The sequence below is a fragment of the Littorina saxatilis genome, linkage group LG1 (assembly GCF_037325665.1).
Source record: "Littorina saxatilis isolate snail1 linkage group LG1, US_GU_Lsax_2.0, whole genome shotgun sequence".
NCBI lineage: Eukaryota > Metazoa > Mollusca > Gastropoda > Littorinimorpha > Littorinidae > Littorina > Littorina saxatilis.
The window spans coordinates 71,099,156-71,120,281 of NC_090245.1; the positions used below are offsets into that span (position 1 = coordinate 71,099,156).

A 21,126-nucleotide genomic window follows, 5' to 3' on the forward strand; every position below is an offset into this window, starting at 1 on the left:
GAACATATGGTGGTTTTTTCTCGTGTTTGCCTTCTGTCCACTCCTCCCTCTTGTTCACGATCTGAAGTGCACAGATGTACTTTAGATCTTTTTCTGTACACGAACGAATTCCAAATTGTGTGTGTGAGCGTGCGTGCGTGGGTGCGTGTGTGTGTGTGTGTGTGTGTGTGTGTGTGTGTATGCGCGTGAGTGCGAGCGTGCGTGTGTGTTTATGTGCGTGCGAGCGTGCGTGCGTGAGTATGCGCGTGCTTGATTCTACGGGTGCATGCGTGCGTTTTGCGCATTCGGGTATTCAGGAGAGCCAGGTATTCAGGAGAGCAAGCTTAATCGATTACGGAGTTTAGTACACACAAAATTGCAACAGAATGTCAGTATTGCGATTTATCTGCGTGAAAACTTCAGCAGCCACGGAGTTGATATGCTGCAGCTAATCAAGCGCTGGCGGGCAAGATGAAATGCGGGAAGGGTTTCAATACCTCCAAGGTTTGTTTGATAACAATGCCTGACACCCCTAGCCCCCAGGGAGACTGATCCCAGCAATCTCTCTCATCTCAATCAGTTCTCAGTCTACGAAAGCTCTGTCCTAGCTCGCTTGTCTTTTCAGCTTTTTGTTCTTCGCCGTCGGGCTGCAGCCAGGAAGCTTTTTACAACCATTACCCGCGTGTCAACACTCTGTGTTTCTCCCCGTGGAATCTACAACCAAAACTGATAAGCCTAGTTTTGTTGAACAATGGTCACTGCTAGGATTTTGGTCGAGTTGATCGCAGCATCAGCGAGGGTGCCGTGGGCTAAATAAATCCCTGCGCCTTGAATATGTGCGCGATATAAATTGCATAAAAATTTTAAAAAAATTTAAAAAAATCCCTGCGCTTAGAACTGTACCCACGGAATACGCGCGATATAAGCCTCATATTGAGTGGGTACAGTGGAACCCCCCTTGTTAGACCTCCAACACTCTGAAAAAAAATCAGGTCTTAAAAGGGAGGAAGTCTTAAAATGGGGGTAAATTGACGGAGGTTATGAACAGAAAAAAATAATATTTCAAAAAATAAACAGGGTCTTAAAAAGGAGGGAGTCTCAAATCGGGGGGGGGGGGGTCTTAAAAGGGGGTTGCCACTGTATCTGTTAGTGGAAAGGAGAAGAAGAAGAAGGGACTGATTATTTTGGGCCAGTGGAATAGAATCAGAATCAAGGGTTTGCCAGTCGTTAGCTGAACAAAGGTCCCTGCAACAAGGGTCACTTCCGTCCAGTTTGACGCATGATCATGCAGCTATGGCTGCCTTGGAGTGAAATGGAATTCTGTTGAAGAATACAAAAACAGGTCCTTCACTTTCGGAGGCATCAGTAGGTAGAGAACTATAATGCACGCAGAACGACCGGCTTCTGTCTGGTCTCTCCTCCCTCCTGATATTTCAATTTTATTTTTCCAAAAGCTTCTTGAAGTTGTCTACTATCCATTGCCAACGACACTTTAATACCTGCAGGACGTGGAGGTTTGTGTGTGCCGTAATTCAAACAAAGTGCAACGCCTGTCTCGGGAGACGCGGAAGAATACCGAAGGAGGAATCTGTTGATTAATGCCCTGGCGGAAGGATTTGTCGTGCTAAGACTTTTTTCCCAGCATTCTCCGTCATGCTGCTTGTCTCCCTGTCTTCCGCTGGGCGGGAATGGTCATCCCATTGGTTAGATGGCCTCCGTTCTGATAGGCTGAAAGTAATGGTTACTGTTGAATAGGATGGAAGAGAAAAACCGGGATAGGGAACTTTAGCTGAGTGAAATGGGTATGGTAATGATGATTTTTTGATGAGAGAATGGGGCGGCAGGACTCATGGATACATTGCTTTGATATGGCGTTGTCTGTCTCTGTTCTGCCTTTCTGTCTGTTTGTCTGTCTGTCCTTTCTTTCTTTCTTTCTTTCTTTCGTTATTTCTCTCTGTCTTTCTGTATCTGTCTGTCTCTCTGTCTCTCTGTCTCTCTCTCTCTCTCTGTCTCTGTCTGTCTGTGTGTGTGTCTTTCTCTCTCTCTCTCTCTCTCTCTCTCTCTCTCTCTCTCTCTCTCTCTCTCTCTCTCTCTCTCTCTCTCTCTCTCTCTCTCTCTCTCTCTCTCTCTCTCTCTCTCTCTCTTTCTCACTATTTCTCCTGTAAAACGCCAAACAGCATTTAAAAGCGGGAAACGACAGGTTATAAACCCAATAGACAGGAAAGATACAGAGCAACAGTTAAATACTCTAACAGCTTCTGCTGCAGTCACTCGTAGATGTCATTCAAGGACAAACCAAACATTAGGACGGGCAAAAAAAGTCAGACCCTTCGACGAGAGCAGTTCTGCCCGTTGGAAGTCACCGACACTGAGTCTCCACGCCAGGAGATCCGGCCGAAGGCCTCTCACCACAATTAACTTTAGCTCCTCTCTGGCTGCCACCGATCAAAATGATGGTCAACGGCGTGGATCGAACGGTCAGGCTCACGATTGACACTGGTCCTTTTCTCTGGTCACTGGCTGATGGGGAAAGTCTAACAATCAATAAGTAACTGAGGGGGGGGGAGGAGTGATGGGAAGGAGTGACAGAGAGAGAGAAGGGGATATGAAGGGAGAGGGAGAGAGAGAGAGAGAGAGAGAGAGAAACAGAGAGAGAGAGAGAGAGAGAGAGAGAGAAACAGAGAGAGAGAGTGATGGGAAGGACAGAGAGAGAGAGAGAGAGAGAGAGAGAGAGATTGATTGATTGATTGATTGATTAAACTTTATTGCAGAAGGATGGAGATTTTAGGCAGAGAGAGAGAGAGAGAGAGAGAGAGAGAGAGAGAGAGAGAGAGAGAGAGAGAGAGAGAGAGAGAGAGAGAAAGAGAAAGAGAGAGAGAGAGAGAGAGAGAGAGAACTCGAGGAAGGGAGAGACAGAAGATCGAGACAGAGAGAATGATAGAAGAGCTTAACAATCAATAAATTATTAACCCTGCGAGGGAAGACAAGGGGAGAGAGAAAGAGAAATATTGGGAGGGAGCCTCACAGGAAGTAGATCATGTGACGATGTGTGAGTGTGTGTGTGTGTGTGTGTGTGTGTGTATGTGTGTGTGTGTGTGTGTGTGTGTGAGTGTGGTTTTTTTTGTGTGTGTGTGTGTTTAGAGAGGGATAAAACGAGAACGAGAGATAGCGAGAGAAAGGGAGAGATTGAGGGAGAGAGAGAGTTGCCGGGATGAGACGCTATATATCCAGCAAATTAAATGGTCCGAGAAGGAGAGGTCAGAGGCAGGGTGCGGTCATCCATCCTTCGTCTTCGGGGGGTTGACGCTTCCGATTAAATAAGAAGGGAGTCTTAGCGTGAGTGCTTTCTCTTGGGTTGATTAAAACTAGTTCAAGTGGAAACTTTGTCCTTGGGGTGTAGTTAGTTCTAAGTCTCCTTGTGTTGTGTCACTACCGCGTCGTTGTCTTCTGAATTGTCTAGACCCTCTGAAGATGCACGAGAGTGTCTCACTTTAAGTTACATCCACCGTTATCTCTGGTATTCCACATTCTGTCGACAAGGCCATGGTGAAGCTAGGTTTGACTCTAGTTCAGTCCTCGTCGCTTTTCTCTCTCTCGCTGAATGATTGTCAGATAGCTTTAAATGGTGGTAATGGGATTACACAGAGAAGATATTTCGGCCTGTCACAAAATGCATGTTGGGTCATACCAGGCTTATTGCGGAGGCCTTATGTAAGGTCTTTCGGGGGCATAGATAAAGAGAATATGTCATGGCTTGTTGTGTGATACCAGGTTTACACAACGAAAAATCAAAACGAACATCCAGAGAGGACAGTCATAAAGTCAATACAATATTAAGGAAGGATGCCCGGCTATTTGACGGAAGCTAAGGTTCCAAAGGTCTCTTTGCCCTTAGATATATTCATTTGAATTAAGCCATGATATATAGGGGATGTCTCTCCGGGAAAATAATATACAATGTTCTGGGACTGTGTATTCTCAACCTGCACAGACTTAACGAAGGCATATCATATTGTGCATTATTTTGATGACAGGTGGAAATCAGAAGACATTTATACACCTTCAATGCAAACAGGTGACTATAGTTGGTCACATTGGTTTCTCGTTACTCCATGTGTGTAATAAGAGGGTTATAATTATGTGTCTGAAATGTCTGCATGTAGAGAGACAAACAGATATGGACAGATACGACAGAGAGACTGGGAAACAAGGAGATACAAAGTCAGAGAGAGACAGACACGGAGAGAGAAAGAAAATGACTGAGACAGAGACTGAGAGAGACGGACACAAATAGACAGATCTGCATAGACAGAGATTTCTACTTACAGCGAGAGAGAGAGAGAGAGAGAGAGAGAGAGAGAGAGAGAGAGAGAGAGAGAGAGAGAACGAGACAGAGACAATGATAGAGAGAGAGAGAGGGAGAGAGAACGAGACAGAGAGAATAAGAGAATGAGAGAGAGAGAAAGGATGTGTGAGAGAGAGAGAGAGAGAGAGAGAGAGAGAGAGAGAGAGAGAGAGAGAGAGAGAGAGAGAATCAGAGAGACGGAGTAGGAGTCAGTATCATATCAGTCTGTTGTGAGATCTTCCTTTCATCGACTTGAGGCGGCCTTAGTGCCCAGCTCAGATTCTAAACGGCAGCTAATGAAAAGGATTGTTCTGAGTATGCACGCTGTGGAGACGCTTCATGGATGGAGGGGTAATTATGGACTGCAGCCTTTCTTCCGGTTGAAATGATATGCCGGGCTTTGACCGCTATCTTAGATCGGAATGGCGTTTTTGCCTTGGGGCGTTTTAATCATTTTTGTTTCTGACAGTTTCATCTTCGCCCTCATGGTCGGTTGGAGAAGATCGATAGTGAAGGAAAAGTAAGGTCATCAATTATGATTGTATAGTTGGGTTTTTTTCTTTCTGCTTTCTGTTCTCTCCTTCACATGTTATCGGCAAGTAAGCATGATCAATGGAAAACATGCACTTCTCAAGTTTCCGATGTTATGCTCTCCATTTTCTGGCGTTTGTTGTTGCCTGTCTGCGACCCGCTCGTGTCCAAACACATTTCAGCACTGGATAATGGATAAGGATAAATTCCCCCCGCGGGTTAGGGGGAAGAATTTACCCGATGCTCCCCAGCATGTCGTAAGAGGCGACTAACGGATTCTGTTTCTCCTTTTACCCTTGTTAGGTGTTTCTTGTATAGAATATTATATTTTTGTAAAGATTTTAGTCAAGCAGTATGTAAGAAATGTTAAGTCCTTTGTGCTGGAAACTTGCATTCTCCCAGTAAGGTAATATAATGTACTACGTTGCAAGCCCCTGGAGCAAATTTTTGATTAGTGCTTTTGTGAACAAGAAACAATTGACAAGTGGCTCTGTCCCATCTCCCCCCTTCCCCCGTCGCGATATAACCTTCGTGGTTGAAAACGACGTTGAACACCAAATAAAGAAAGAAAAAAATAAGGATAAGTGAGGATTAGGATAACTAATATTTTATAGAGTCCTGTGAGGTTACTTTCATGAAAATTCGCGTTGCGTTCTCTCTGGGGCAAGCGGGCTGCCATACAGTACGGCGCTACCCATTTTTGTTCTTTTTCCTGCATGCGCGTATTCATGTTTCCAAGCTGTGAATTTGGGTTCTTTTTCGTGTGCATGCGTGCACACGGGGGTGTTTGGACAACGACGAGAGTCTGTACACAGTTAACTCTGGGAAATAAATCCCTCGCCGAACGTGGGGACCGAACCCACACCGATAGCTACAACTCGTTTTGAAGCCTGTCATCATGTAAACAATATATTTTTACTGTGTGTGTTTTAGGTTTTACTGGGACCTGTTCATGCTGCTGAAGATTAATACCTTTACATTGTTACCTTGTCACTAAAAAAAAAGAACACTGGCTGCTTATACCTGTCCAAATTGCCTTATCTTTCCACTAGAAACACTAGAAGCAAATTGCATCATGTAAACAGTATTTTTTTACTGTGTGTATTTTAGGTTTTACTGGGATATGTTCATGCTGGTGTTGCTGGTACCTTACCACTAAACAAAATAACCACTGGCAACAAATGTCATCATGTAACAGGTATCTTGTTACTGTGTGTGGATGGATATGTTCATGCTGGTACCTCACCACTAAAACATAACCACTGACGACAAATGTCATCATGTAACAAGTATCTTTTTACTGTGTGTGTTTTAGGTTTTACTGGGATATGTTCATGCTGGCACTGCTGATACCTTTCCACATTACCTTACCTGATTACCCAACAAAACAACACTAGAAACAAATGTCCTCATGTTACCAGTATATTTATACGGTGTGTGCTTTAGGTTTTCAGGGACCTGTTCATGCTGCTGAGGATTGATACCTTACCACATTACCTTAAACTACCTTGCCACTAAAGAAAACAATGGCAACAATTGTCATCATGTAACAAGTATCTTTTTACTGTGTTCGTTTTAGGTTTTTTTTACTGTGTGTTTTAGGTTCATGCTGGTGCTGCTGATACCTTTCCACATTATCTTACCACTTAAAAAAAACACTGGCAAAAAATGTCATCATGTAACAAGTATCTTTTACTGTGTGTGTTTTAGGTTTTACTGGGACCTGTTCATGCTGGAGCTGCTGATACCTTTCCACATTATCTTACCACTTAAAAAAAACACTGGCAAAACATATCATCATGTAACAAGTATCTTTTAATGTGTGTGTTTCAGGTTTTACTGGGACCTGTTCATGCTGGTGCTACTGATACCTTTCCACATTATCTTACCACTTAAAAAAAACACTGGCAAAACATATCATCATGTAACAAGTATCTTTTACTGTGTGTGTTTCAGGTTTTACTGGGACCTGTTCATGCTGGTGCTACTGATACCTTTCCACATTATCTTACCACTTAAAAAAACCACTGGCAAAACATATCATCATGTAACAAGTATTTTTTACTGTGTGTGTTTCAGGTTTTACTGGGACCTGTTCATGCTGGTGCTACTGATTGCCAACTTGATAATCCTGCCCGTGGCCATCTCCTTCTTCAACGATGACCTCAGCACACACTGGATCGTCTTCAACTGCATGTCAGACACTGTTTTCTTCCTCGACATCGTTATCAACTTCAGGACGGGTTTGTGTGAGATTTCGATCAGGTTTCCGTCTAAGCATGCAGGCTGCATGCTTCCCTGGACCATGCCAATTGCACGGCTTCCTTCAAGGGAAGCTGGACTAAGTCCATGCACGGCCTCTTAACAAGACGTTAATGTTTTTTTTGGTTTTTTGTAGAGGGCTTTTATTTTCTGTCATGTGAACATGCGAACGATACGTTCTGAACTGCTTGATTCTTACTATTTATTATAGAAGATTTATTTTCCTTTCCTTTTCCTTTGCCAACTACACTGTTTCTTTGACGGAAACTTCTGAACCTTGCCCATGCACGGCTTTTTTTTAGGAGAAGTTCTTGACTTCTAGTGGATTTTACTTTGTATAGAGTTTCTCCTTTCCTTCCCATCCTAAGCTTTTAAATGAGAACCTCTTGACACCCTGCAGCGTTTTAACGGCTAGTTTCTTACGTTTTATAGAGGGTTTTCTTTGCTGACCATGCAGTTTCCACAGTAGTGATTTCGTTAATGTTGGAGGTCTTTTATTTTATAGAGGTTTTCTTTTCCTTGACCTTAACCTTGACAAATACCAATTGCACGACTTCTTTGGCGGGAAAATCCGCTTCATATCAATGCAGGGATTTACAATAGGAAGTTCGTGACTTAATAGTGAAATTTACTTTTCGAATGAGCTTTCCTAAGAAAAACAGGTTAAATTATGGAACGGTTAATTTTAGACAAAACTTTCCTTTCTTTGCAGTGAACAGGCACACACATATTTATGAGATGAAAACAAAATGTTATCGGTGTAGGCGCTGTTGGACCTTAAGACGGCGAGAGACAATTTGGTTTGCTTTTCCTTTCTTTTTCTTGTCTGCTTCTGGTTTTTATGCTGATAGAGGTTTCAAAAAAATAAGTAGGTTATTGGAACGTTTGATTATTGACAAAACAAAACGTTATATTTACTAGTACATCGACCCAGCGGTCTTTTAAGAAGACAGAAAGACAAACACTTATGATAAAAATAATGAGCTCGTCTTAGAATCGTAGATGAAACTTTGCAGTGAAAAGGCATATAAAACACGTCGCGTAAGGCGAAAATACAACATTTAGTCAAGCTGTCAAACTCACAGAATGAAACTGAACGCAATGCAATTTTTCAGCAAGACCGTATACTCGTAGCATCGTCAGTCCACCGCTCGTGGCAAAGGCAGTGAAATTGACAAGAATAGCGGGGTAATAGTTGCGCTGAGAAGGATAGCACGCTTTTCTGTACCTCTCTTCAATTTAACTTTCTGAGCGTGTTTTTAATCTAAACATATCATATCTATATGTTTTTGGAATCAGGAACCGACAAGGAATAAGATGAAAGTGTTTTTAAATTGATTTCAAAAATTTAATTTTGATCATAATTTTTATATTTTTAATTTTCAGAGCTTGTTTATAATTCAAATATAACATATTTATATGTTTTTGGAATCAGAACATGATGAAGAATAAGATGAACGTAAATTTGGATCGTTTTATAAAATATTTTTTTTTTTTTACAATATTTAGATTTTTAATGACCAAAGTCATTAATCAATTTTTAAGCCACCAAGCTGAAATGCAATACCGAAGTCCGGCCTTCGTCGAAGATTGCTTGGCCAAAATTTCAATCAATTTGATTAAAAAATGAGGGTGTGACAGTGCCGCCTCCGGGGATATCATTCCCAGGGACTCTCATGTAAAATTTCATAAAGATCGGTCCAGTAGTTTGATCTGAATCGCTCTACACACACACACGCACAGACAGACACACACACACACACACACACACACATACACACACACACACACACACACACACACACATACACCACGACCCTCGTCTCGATTTCCCCTCTATGTAAAAACATTTAGTCAAAACTTGACTAAATGTAAAAACCACTAAAAGTGCAAACGAGTTTCATCCACGATTCTAAGATAATTTCATTCTTTGTATCACAAGTTGTCTTTCTGTCTACTTAAAAGGCCACTGTTTCGGAGTACTAGTAAATGTAACGTTATGTTTTGTCAATAATTACACGTTCCAATAACCTACAAATCTTGTTTTATAATTCTGAATTTTTGAACGTTAGCAGTCTACCTGTTTGTTTGGGATTTCGTTTTCTGCATTTTCCCATGAATATGCCATTCCACAGGTTTTTACAGGAAGTTCTTGACCTTTGATGAAATTTGTTTTTATCAAGCTTTTCCTTTCGTTTCCCCCTGGACTGTGACAATTGCCCGGCTTCTCTAACGTGTAAACTTTTGGACCATGTCCGTGCACGTTGGTTTTTTTTTTGACTTTTTTTCTACTCACAGTGAAAATCAGTTTGTACTTTTAATAGATTTGTTTCTATCCTTTCCCTTGATTATGTCAATGTGCACAGCTTCTTAAAGGAAAGTTCTAAACTCAAACTTTTTTTTCTTTTTGGGGGTTGGGGGGGGGAGGGGGGTCCTTTACCCCCAGGATTATGCCAATACACAACATTTCAACAGAAAATGCTAAACTGTTAGTGGGTGTTATTTTGTGTTTTAAGAGTTTTTGTTTCCTTACCCTTGGTCATGTCCATGCAGGTTTTGGGGGGGGTCTTTTTTATGGAATCCTACATTTACACATCCTTTTCCTTTCCATGTCAGTGTGGCATCTTGGCGAGTCAATGTTGAATGGGAAAAACATAATTTCTAGTGAAATTTTCTTTCGTACGGATTTTTCTGTCCAAGAACAATGCCAATGCACGGCGTTTTTGTGATGGTTTGTAATAAACAGCTCTTTTTATTTCCATGGAAGTTGTAGTTTCCTTTCCATGTCAGTGTGGCATCTTGGCGAGAATTTCTTAATTACTAGATTATTACTTTTACATTGGTTTTCTTTTCTATTTCATGGGCTAAGCCAATGCCCTGCTTTGAGAATAAGTCCCTAATTTCTGGTGATTTTAAAATTATAGAGGTTTTTTGTCACTGACCTCTGATAACACCAATGAACGCGGGTATCGTTGTTTTGTGTGTTTTTTTTAGTGAGAAGTTCTCGCAGTAGACGATTTGAAGTTTCAGGGCTCGTTAATGATGCAAAGTATCTGGTCTAAGGGTAGCAAGTGTTTGTGTGTTTTGAAACCACGAAGCATCATAGAAACATCATACAGATATTTAATTATAGACTTAGATTACCTATGTATACATTGAAACAGCAATAAAACACTTGATAATCTGTTAACACAGAAAAAAATGGGGGGGGGGACAATTGTCCCGGGGGCAGTTGTCCGGGGGGGGGGGGGGCATTGTCCGGGGGGCAATTGGCCTAGAACCGAACTAAGGTCTGCTGATGAGATGTCATTGATCTTTTGAGATTTATTATTTGGTCCATTTATCATTTGGTAGATTTCTCATGTGAGATTGATTTTGTTTCGAATTCCTGACTGCCGGAACCAATTTAGCATTCTGTTTGTCAACAATTCTGTCATTATTTTATCTACCGTTAATTTTATTTTAAGTTAGTAAGTCAGTGGTGGAACACGTTTTTGCTTCACTTAGTTTAACCAACCTTTGCCTTAAAGTTATCCCCCTTTGGTAGTACAACAAAAAGCATATTTTGTAATGTCATAGACATTATACATACTGCATTATAGTGCTGCACCGGTTCACTGCATGAAAACCTTGCCAACTTTTTTGCCCAAAGGCACACGTTCGTAGGTGGGTTTTTTGTATGTGTGCTTGCTTCCTTTTGCACGTTTGCTGATTGCAATCGATTGTGCAAATCCATTAACAAGAAGGGCAAAGGAGGAAGAAGGTTGGAGGGGGTTGGTGATTTTCCCGACCTTGTATATTTTGCTGGGTACACTGGTTCGGTTGATTACATGCACGATTTTGTTTCTGTTTTTGTTGATAATCTCTCTTCCTCCCATGCCCTTCTGACCGTGATAAACGTCGTCATTTGCAATTCGTCATCTTCGAAACTCGTTAGAAATTTGGTCGTAGATGTTTCTGGGAAGCTGTCCATTCGATAATCTCCATTTTGGGGGATTTTTGTTTTCAATAAGTGCGAGTTTTTCTTCATGCTGCTGTCCATTCGGAAACCTCCATTTTGCAAGATTTTTTTTAATTTTCTTTCACATTTATGAGTTTTTCTGTTCTTTTCCTGGTTATTGGTGCCGTGGGAAAAGCTCATTTTCTCAGCCGTTTGGGGAATTTGTTACATTGACAGAAAATGATGTTTTTGTTTTATTCGTCGCGTTGCTTCTTCGTAGTTTCTTCCATTATTTTCAGCAAGTTTTTGTTGCTCCATTTTGCGTCCGCAACTGCTCTTCCTTTTCGAATACTTTTTTAATTCTTCTTGCCCTCTGGCTGATGAATTTCTTGTCTTCCTAGGATGACGTACTACATTGTTTTTTTGCAAAGTGCGGATTGATTAATATTCGGGATTTTTCATGTAATTTCCGATCGGGCAGCCTAGTCCTAGTTAAGAGTACTATCCTTTACTCGCACACGATCATGTACATCACCTCAGATCTGTTCAGAATCCTGCATGGAATAAAAGCGTCGTTCAGCTTGTAAACATGTCAGAAATCAATGGGGAAAAAAGATGTGACATACATTTTGTGGCAACAATGGATACAATTGTGTAATTGTGTATGTTTTTATGTTTGTATCATTAACTAGCCTGAGTATTAATGATCGAAATCAAGCCAATACATTCTATCGGCCATTTAATAAGCGTTAATAGGATTGGAAATGTATATCACAACATGGACCTCAGCTCTGTAAAAACAAAAACATCATTAACATAAAAGCAGTTCATATAGCCCTAACATGTAAACAGACACGCCTTTAACAGATGTCTATTGGCCTGTACTTTTTTTTCTTTTTTTCTTTTTTCTCTTATTTTAATTAATTTTCGTTGATGCTTGACAAAATCTCAAACCTCCGATAACATCTTCCCCTCTCAACAGGTATAATTTTGAACGACTTTGCGGACGAGATTATACTCGATCCCAAGCAGATTGCCAAGCACTACGTGAAGAGCTGGTTCTTCTTGGATCTGCTGAGCAGCATCCCTATGGACTACATCTTCCTGATGTGGGACTCCGAGGCGAACTTTAACCAGCTCTTCCACGCAGGTAACAATGGCGCACAAATGGACGCTTCTCCCTATTGGCAAGGTGATCATTTCCAAATTCATTGATTCCGTCTTTCCGTCTTCTTCGGTCGTTTCACTTTCTTATTATGATGTCTTTTTTGGTATGAGTTAATGTTGAGGTGACCGTGAGCTCGTTTGTAATTCGTTCAGGTAGAGTGGATTTCTTCTCGTCAATACTTCTGAAAGAGTTGGATTTTTTGTCTTTGTTACTTATGCTTCGTGTGATTGAATCTGTAAAAGGGCAAACTGCTTACTTGTTTAGTTTTTTAAAAGTCAAGTTTACATTGCCGAGGAAGCCGATGTTAAGTTATTCACAAAAGTCCCAGAAAACCAGAACAGGTCGAATATTAAACTACACTCACGTACAACTGCAAGAATAGATTGGCTGTTACTTTTATATGCGTACTGCCGACACAAAGAGAAAAAATAGGTTATTCAACGTCTAAGCCTTGAAGCAAAAATTGAGTCTCAGCCAAGAAAGGTGGAAGTGCAGATAATTATATTCACCGAGTTTAAAAAAATATATACGCATAAATAACAGGTCAATTATGGAGTTAGATATGCAAAAGTGTAGACTTGATATACCGCTTCATGAGTTTCAGAGGCAGTGGATCTAGAATCTATAGGTCAATTTGCCTACTCCGTGCTAGTCCGACTTACTTTTCAAGTTGAGATAGACGGCAAACAAATGTGATTTAATGTTCAGTCTAAATAATGACAGAGTCATCAGCAACCAGTTGATGGTCAATAAAGCTGTTTTCCTTAGTTTATTTCAGCTCTCGCGATGTCCTTTAAGCACAATGTTCTTGTCCTTAGTTTCCGCAAGTAAATCTTGAAACAAAAGATTGTCTAAGGCTGCTTGTCGTTTTTGCCGTCATTGAAGCATAACAGTGTCTTTTGTCGTCCATTTGTTTTTTGCACGTGCAGAAAAAAATTTGAGTGTTTTTTTTTAAATTGCGCACTCGTTGGGAAACAAAAGTAAGCTCCACAGTGCCAGTTGTGTATAGAGGCTAACTTGATATTGGTTGGATGTGAATGCACAACACTAGCATTACACACACACCAACACCTCTCCGCACTCTGGCTACATTGACCTCAACCTTCTCCTAACAGACTAATGCATACAACGTTCTGCACGCTTCCACCAAAACGTCGAGCACTTAAGGCGAGATCACATGCTTTGTCTTCCAGTGCTACATTGCTGGACTGAGATCCATACTTGACAGATGTTTTGTTAAGTTTTGTGTGTTTATCGATTCAGATTTTCGCAGCTCCTGTGATCTGTATGCTGATATTGTGTCTGCTTCTCATCACATTTGAGATATTGATGTTTCTCATTTGTGTCAAATTCAAAGTGCTTTGCTGTTGTGCTTTGGTACACTTGGGTATCTACCAGCTCTGATTTTTTTTTCGTCAGAATAAGTTTTGTTTTGTTCGTTCTTCTGTTTCCTTTAGTTTGGTTTGTCTTTTGTTGTAAAGGTAGGTTTGGCGTATTTCGCGGTTTTTTAGATTTTGTTTCGAAACGCAAACTTATAAGACGTCTTTCACAGTATGTGGCATTGACATGCTTCAATTAAGAACGCACTGAAATTTCAAATGCCTGCTATTATATTTATTTTCAATAATTATTTGTAAAGAATAAAAATGAATGTATTGGAAATGGTCGCCTTGCATCATCAAGCAACAGTAGTAATGAGTCTTTTTCGAATGGAAAATACAAAGGTATGTTGCTTTTGTTGTCACTGAATAATGGGAGAGCGCTTTGTGTATGCATTTGCATTTTTTGCATAATCTGCATAATCTTTCTCGTCCATTTCTGTTGAAGACACCGTCGACTGATGACGTCGAAAACATCGTTTCTATTCTGTACTGCAGTGTTGTTTGCATGCATGTGGCAAGATTTGGTTGTTATCACTTTGTTGCATGCTACTGTGGACGCATGATCGTTATGAACATCTAAAAATAGTGTGTACAATATCTTTGCATTGTTATCCGTGTTATCCCATTTCAACCCGCGATGCTTATTAATACACACGACAATAGTCTTCATATTGCATTCAATTGTGACAGGTATAGCATGAAACACAAAATGCTTCCTAAAATATACTGCAGGCTTTCTAGTTTTTACTGTTCACATTTAGAAAGAAACTGTATGTTTTTTCCAGAACAGAAGCATGCAGATCAAAACTGAAAAGAGTTGTTTTAACATGATTTAGAAGCTGTGTGCAGAGATATTTTCTTGACAATTCACCTGTAAATCGTGTATACACGCTTTGGAAACAAGATATGTTTCACTAGTACTATGTAGGTCTGTCATGTTCTATGTAGGTCTGTTCTATGTAGGTCTGTCATGGAGATTATAACTCATACCCTTTGCCTTCAAAAAACGACAACGATTTACTATCTTTTGCTGCTTTGGAAAGCAAAACGTTTTGAAGAGATATCTTTTTTCTCGCTGACTGACCGCCGTGAGATATTTGATAGCCCTATTTTTTTCCTTTTGAAAGTTTACGATTCTGCTTCGGTCAAGTTAGTTTGAGAAGTTCCAAGCTTTGAACTAAATGTATTCTGTGAAATCCCAATCCTTGAACCAAATGTACTCCAATGGTGTGAAATGTATGCAAATTGGATGTGTTTGCCAAACGTATCTATCTGATTCCAACCTCTTCTGAAATAACTGTAAGCTTTGTCCGTGCATCGTGTGTAAAAGTAGAACCATGTGACTCCAACCGTCTGCCATACTTCTGTGATCACTCTTTTCCATTGAAATCCTCTGTCTCTTCTAATAAAGCTTTACCCATAGATGTTACCTTATCTTTCCTCTTGCGGCCTTTGTCCTCACTGATTCTATACTTCTACAGAATTTCAAACAGCGTAAAACGGACGTGATCTGTGACATTATTTGAACAATTCCAAATGCGCGTGATTTGGCGTAGCTTTTGGTCAAAACATTGCCTTTCTTTTTTGCAAGGCCATACTGAGGCGCGCATGTGCGGCTTCGTGCATTTCCTGTTGACGTCACTATAGTTCACGTCCGGTTTATGTTGGTGTGTCTTAAACTCTGCTACTGTGCTAGTGTAGAGGCGAACGATAAACATGCACAGCTCACAACACTCCTTGCTATGTCACCTCCCCGCCCAGTGAACAGAAACTCTTTACACTCTCCCTTACCCTTCGCACTTTCTGTGAAGTAGACAATTCAGAACGTACCCCATCAGCGACGCTGTAGGCGTGGATCCTTGACAACAGTAGTACATTCCAGTGGGAAATATGTTATTCCTTTTTCACAGTCACGTCTCTAATGGTGCACTCTGTCACGGTCGTTACGGTCGACAGAAACCCAAGGTGTTGATCGTCACAACGTTTCTTTCTACCTTTCGTGTTGTTTTGGTCTGGTCCGATGTGTACCGTGGCCATCACTTGGTGACGGGGTTTGTTGTGCAGTTTGTCAAATGTCTGCAGTTGCGTTTACAAGAGTGAATTCCAAGGGTCGTGATGGGGTTGGTTGGTGATGTCATAAATCGATGTCAGAACAGTACATAATGGTGATGGTGAGTAAAGGTGTTTATATTGCTACTGACAAAGGTTATGTCGTCTTGGAAGGCTGCTGCTGTTGCTGCTGCTGCTTCTTCTGCTGCTGCTGCTGCTTATGATGATGATGATGATGATGATGATGATGATGATGATGATGATGATGATGATAATGATGATGATGATGATGATGACGAATACGACGATGATGATGATGACGAATACGACGACGATGATGATGATGACGACGATGATGATGATGATGATGACGACGACGATGATGATGATGATGATGATGATGATGATGATGATGATGATGATGATGATGATGATGATGATGATGATGATGATGATGATGATGATGATGATGATGATGATGATGATGACGACGATGATCATGATAGGAAAGAAGAAAGAGGAGTTCTAGACCACATTACTCCCGACTAAAAAAAAAGAAGTTTTTAAAAACATCTGCCTTGACGACTTCAGAGACGTCTGTTGCGACAATGTTTATTAAGAGACTAGCATTCTCTACTGACCTTACATTTTTACATTTAGTCAAGTTTTGATTAAATGTTTTAACATAGAGGGGGGAATCGAGACGAGGGTCGTGGTGTATGTGTGTGTGTGTGTGTGTGTGTGTGTGTGTGTGTGTGTGTGTGTGTGTGTGTGTGTGTGTGTGTGTGTGTGTGTGTGTGTCTGTCTGTCTGTCTGTCTGTCTGTGTGTGTGTGTAGAGCGATTCAGACTAAACTACTAGACCGATCTTTATGACATTTTACCTGAGAGTTCCTGGGAATGATATCCCCGGACGTTTTTTTTTCTTTTTTTCGATAAATGTCTTTGATGACGTCATATCCGGCTTTTTGTAAAAGTTGAGGCGGCACTGTCACACCCTCATTTTTCAATCAAATTGATTGAAATTTTGGCCAAGCAATCTTCGACGAGGGCCGGACTTCGGTATTGCATTTCAGTTTGGTGGCTTAAAAATTAATTGATGACTTTGGTAATTGAAAATCTGACAATTGTAAAAAAACAAATGTTTATAAAACGATCCACCTTTACGTTCATCTTATTCTTCATGATTTCCTGATTCCAAAAACATATAAATATGTTATATTTGGATTAAAAACAAGCTCTGAAAATTACAAATATGAAAATTATGATTAAAATTAAATTTCCGAAATCGTTTTAAAAACTATTTCATCTTATTCCTTGTCGGTTCCTGATTCCAAAAACATATAGATATGATATGTTTGGATTAAAAACACGCTCAGAAAGTTAAAACGAAGAGAGGTACAGTAAAGCGTGCTATGAAGCACAGCGCAACCGCTGCCGCGCCAAACAGGCTCGTCACTTTCACTGCCTTTTGCACTAGCGGCGGACTACGTTCAGTTTCATTCTGTGAGTTCCACAGCTTGACTAAATGTAGTAATTTCGCCTTACGCGACTTGTTAGAATTCTTACCCCCCAAAACATCAACAGTCCAGTGCACAATGCCAGTAGTGACTTTGGTGACGACGATAACAAGGTGGAGGAAGAGGTGAAAGGTCCAACAGCTGAACGAGGTTAAGTCAATTCAGTTTTGTTTGTTTGTTTGCTTAACGCCCAGCCGACCACGAAGGGCCATATCAGGGCGGTGTTGCTTTGACATATAACGTGCGCCACACACAAGACAGAAGTCGCAGCACAGGCTTCATGTCTCACCCAGTCACATTATTCTGACACCGGACCAACCAGTCCTAGCACTAACCCCATAATGCCACACGCCAGGCGGAGCAGCCACTAGATTGCCAATTTTAAAGTCTTAGGTATATGACCCGGCCGGGGTTCGAACCCACGACCTTCCGATCACGGGGCGGACGCCCTACCACTAAGCCAACCGTGGCGGTCAGGTTAAGTCAATCTTTGACAAGTATTCTTCAACGCACGAAGACCAGACACTATTTTTTTAAGAATGTTAGTGCACATCTAATTCATTTACTAGGATTTGCTAGCTGCCACAGCGGCTAATGAAGTTTTCTGCCCACAAAGTTACAATCAATAGAATAAAATTAACTTGCGCTCTGAAGCTTTCAAGAAAACTGCAACTCGGCACGTCAGGGCGAAATTGAAGGAATCACAAGTGCCTGGTGTTATCTCCCTTCCTTGTTTTATGGGCGAAGCGACACTGCGCATGGGAAATGAATTTCCGGTCAATGACGTCACCCGGCTTTTGCCATTGCATGTCTCCTTATGTGTGTGTGTGTGTGTGTGTGTGTGTGTGTGTGTGTGTGTGTGTGTGTGTGTGTGTGTGTGTGTGTGTGTGTGTGTGTCGGAAAAAACACCTGTCAGATTACTGAAGATGTTGGTGAGGTAAACTAGCAGTTAGCAACAAGCACTTACTCGAACGTGCACACATGCAGCCGCATAGACGCATACTCTCTCTCTCTCTCTCTCTCTCTCTCTCTCTCTCTCTCTCTCTCTCTCTCTCTCTCTCTCTCTCTCTCTCTCTCTCTCAAAACCACCATCACGCACGTACACACACACACTCACACACACACACACACTTACGTACACACACTCATACACACACATACACACACACACACACACACACACACACACACACACACACACACACACACACACACACACACCCTTACACCCTTACACACAGGGCACCTACTAGGAGTTTGAACCTGGCCATGTGTCTGTCTGATTAAACTCTGCTTAGCTTTCAGACATGCTAGACCCCAGTAAAGCTGATGGGGTCTATGTCGACCAAAAGAGTGAGATTCCCTGTAGGTGGAGTTCCTGGAGGGGGATTCCCTGTATACAGGGAATACCACAGGATTCAGTTCCTGCAGCGTGTCGCTGATATCGCTGAAAGTCACGTGATGCTTGGCGACATCGGTAGAATTTGATGTTTTTCAATCTTTTTTGATATTTCTTAGAAATTCGAGTATGGTTTGCAAGTTGTATTGAAAAACTCCACCCTGTGGGATTCCCTGTATACAGGGAATCCCCCTCCAGGAACTCCACCTACAGGGAATCCCACTCTTTTGGTCAACATAGACCCCATCAGCCCCAGTAAATCACAAAGACGACAGAACCTGAAAGAGGAGGATCTCAAATATCACGCACAAAGGACAGCTGACATTTCGTGGGCGGACAAGATGACATTGGAGAGGGGGGATGGGGGAGGAGCTAAATAGGGAGAGAAACAAGATGATGTAGATGTTAAAGAGAATGACACAGATATGTCTCCATGACAGATCTTTAGTAAAAAGAAAAATGGCGATAAAGTAATCAGTCGTTTGTTTTGTTATGTTGTTTTTAATATTTAACCCTCGCCATGAAAGTGGAATACTCTATAAAAAGCTCAATAAAATTAATAAATACAGGAATTTAAACAGCGTGACCGGTTCTGTGTGTGTGTGTGTGTCTGTGTCTGTGTGTGTGTGTGTGTCATTGCGGATATATGTGTGCACACATTTTCACAGTACTGACACATCGTTTGCATGTATCAACTGCGTCTTAAAATAAAGCGCGGGTAGATAACCCCTTTAAGAATGCATGCATTCTGCATGGCTAGACATGAGTATTTTGAAAATTACTGTGTGTCTGGCATGGCTCCTCGTAAGTGAAAACAACAAATGCAAACGACCTTTTGCATAGACTAGCTTTTCCTTTCCTCCACCTTTTACGGTCAGTCTGACACCAAATCGTCTTCTTCTCTTTCTAGTAGTCCACGGGCATAAATGAGTTCTGAGTAGTTGTTTTTTTCTTCACAATATTAGATGTACCTTTTCTATCATTATCACTATCGTCATCATTCGTCATGGGGGTGTTGATAAAATTACCATGTATCACATTGAATGGATCTTGTAACACCAACTATTATTCTCATGACCTTGACTTAACCTTGGTGTTCCAAATAACTCTCACGATCTTGAGACCACCTTGGTATACTGAATGCCTCTACTGTGACCTTGACCTTCAGGCGACTTTGTTTTACCCCATTCCTCTCATGACCTTCAAGTGACTTTGTGCTTAAGAGTGTATGTGACCTTGACCCACAGGACGAGCGTTACGAATGTTGAGGCTGGCCAAGCTGTTGAGTTTGCTGAGGCTGCTGAGGTTGTCCCGCCTCGTCAGATACATTCAGCAGTGGGAGGAGGTGAGTGTCCGTCTGTCTGTGTCTTTGTTTGTCTGTCCGTCCGTTTTATTGGGTGCGTATGTATATGCTCTTGTAGGCCATCCATCTGACTGTCTATTTGGCTATCTGTCTGTGAAGGGAAGTGGAATTTTCCATGTGCCTGGGTCAGAATGCTATTTTGGCTCAATGTTTTGGGTGCTTGTGAACTAATCCTGTAATATGAAGAAAGGTGTATTTTGAATTATGATGACGATGATGCTTCTTTCTCTTTCTTTGCTCCACAAAAAATGATTCAGTTTGCAAATAAGCACCTCAAGCTACAAATATGACAACAAAGTACTTTACCAATGAGACTTTTTCGAATAGAAAATATAAAGGTATGTTTCTTTTGTTGTCACTGATACACGGGAGAGCTCTTTGTGTATGCATTTGCATTTTTTTGCACAGGAGCAAATCGATAAGTTGAAGAAGATGGTACTGAAGTTGTGTCTATATCTGCGTCTGTGCTGCGTGTGATAAATAGTCAGACAGACAGTCAGAGAAAGAGAGGGCGAAAAAGCGGAAGAAATAGACAGACAGGATCGAGTACGTACATGGTCTTTTCGTGAAGAAAGACCAATGGCGTATCTTCACAAAAGTCCCGGACAGAAAATTAGGAAGGAGTCTCTCTGTTTATGAGCTTGTCTAGGGTGGGTGTTTTTTTATATGCCACGTGTATTTTTTGTTTTATTGATGTGGATTATTTTTAACACAACCAGTAACTATTTCTATCTTTTCTCCTTTGTTTCTTCCTTGTTGACATTTGTTTCGCTCTTTTGTTTTCTTTCCTTTTTTTCTGTTCAATTTCAACTCGCTTTTTTGTTTTTGAACTTTGCGATAATATTTTTCACGACAATGAAATAGTTTTGTTGTTCTTCTTCAAATATGCAGAACTCGCCATGCAATTCTATTTCGGTATAATGACGTTGTGTCTACAGACATCTATTATTCACTTTCATAACAGAGTCTTCAATTAAAACTTTCACGGAGAAAATACAGCGGACAAACAATGCTGGTTAGAAGAAAATGTGACGTAAACATAGAATGTGGATATTGGCAGGAAATGACAAAATAAGAGCTTCCAAACTGCATACAGTTTTTATATATATAAAAAAAAAAGCTTCTAACAAGTCTCAGATGACATAATAAGAACTTTCCAGACTGCACTCAGCAACGTCCAGCAATCTCTT

The 21,126-nt window shown here is 41.0% G+C and overlaps 1 protein-coding gene across 1 annotated transcript in view; it reads left to right on the forward strand.

Annotated features, from left to right (window-relative positions):
* Positions 1 to 6,934: 6,934 nt before the first annotated feature.
* LOC138977326 (potassium/sodium hyperpolarization-activated cyclic nucleotide-gated channel 1-like) overlaps positions 6,935 to 21,126 on the forward strand; it is a gene marked incomplete at its 5' end in the record, with an annotated part of 43,451 nt that continues 29,259 nt past the window's right edge. Inside the window, 3 exon segments of the mRNA XM_070350228.1 lie at positions 6,935 to 7,098; positions 12,040 to 12,207; positions 19,821 to 19,918. Coding sequence (XP_070206329.1) covers positions 6,935 to 7,098; positions 12,040 to 12,207; positions 19,821 to 19,918 — 430 coding nt within the window.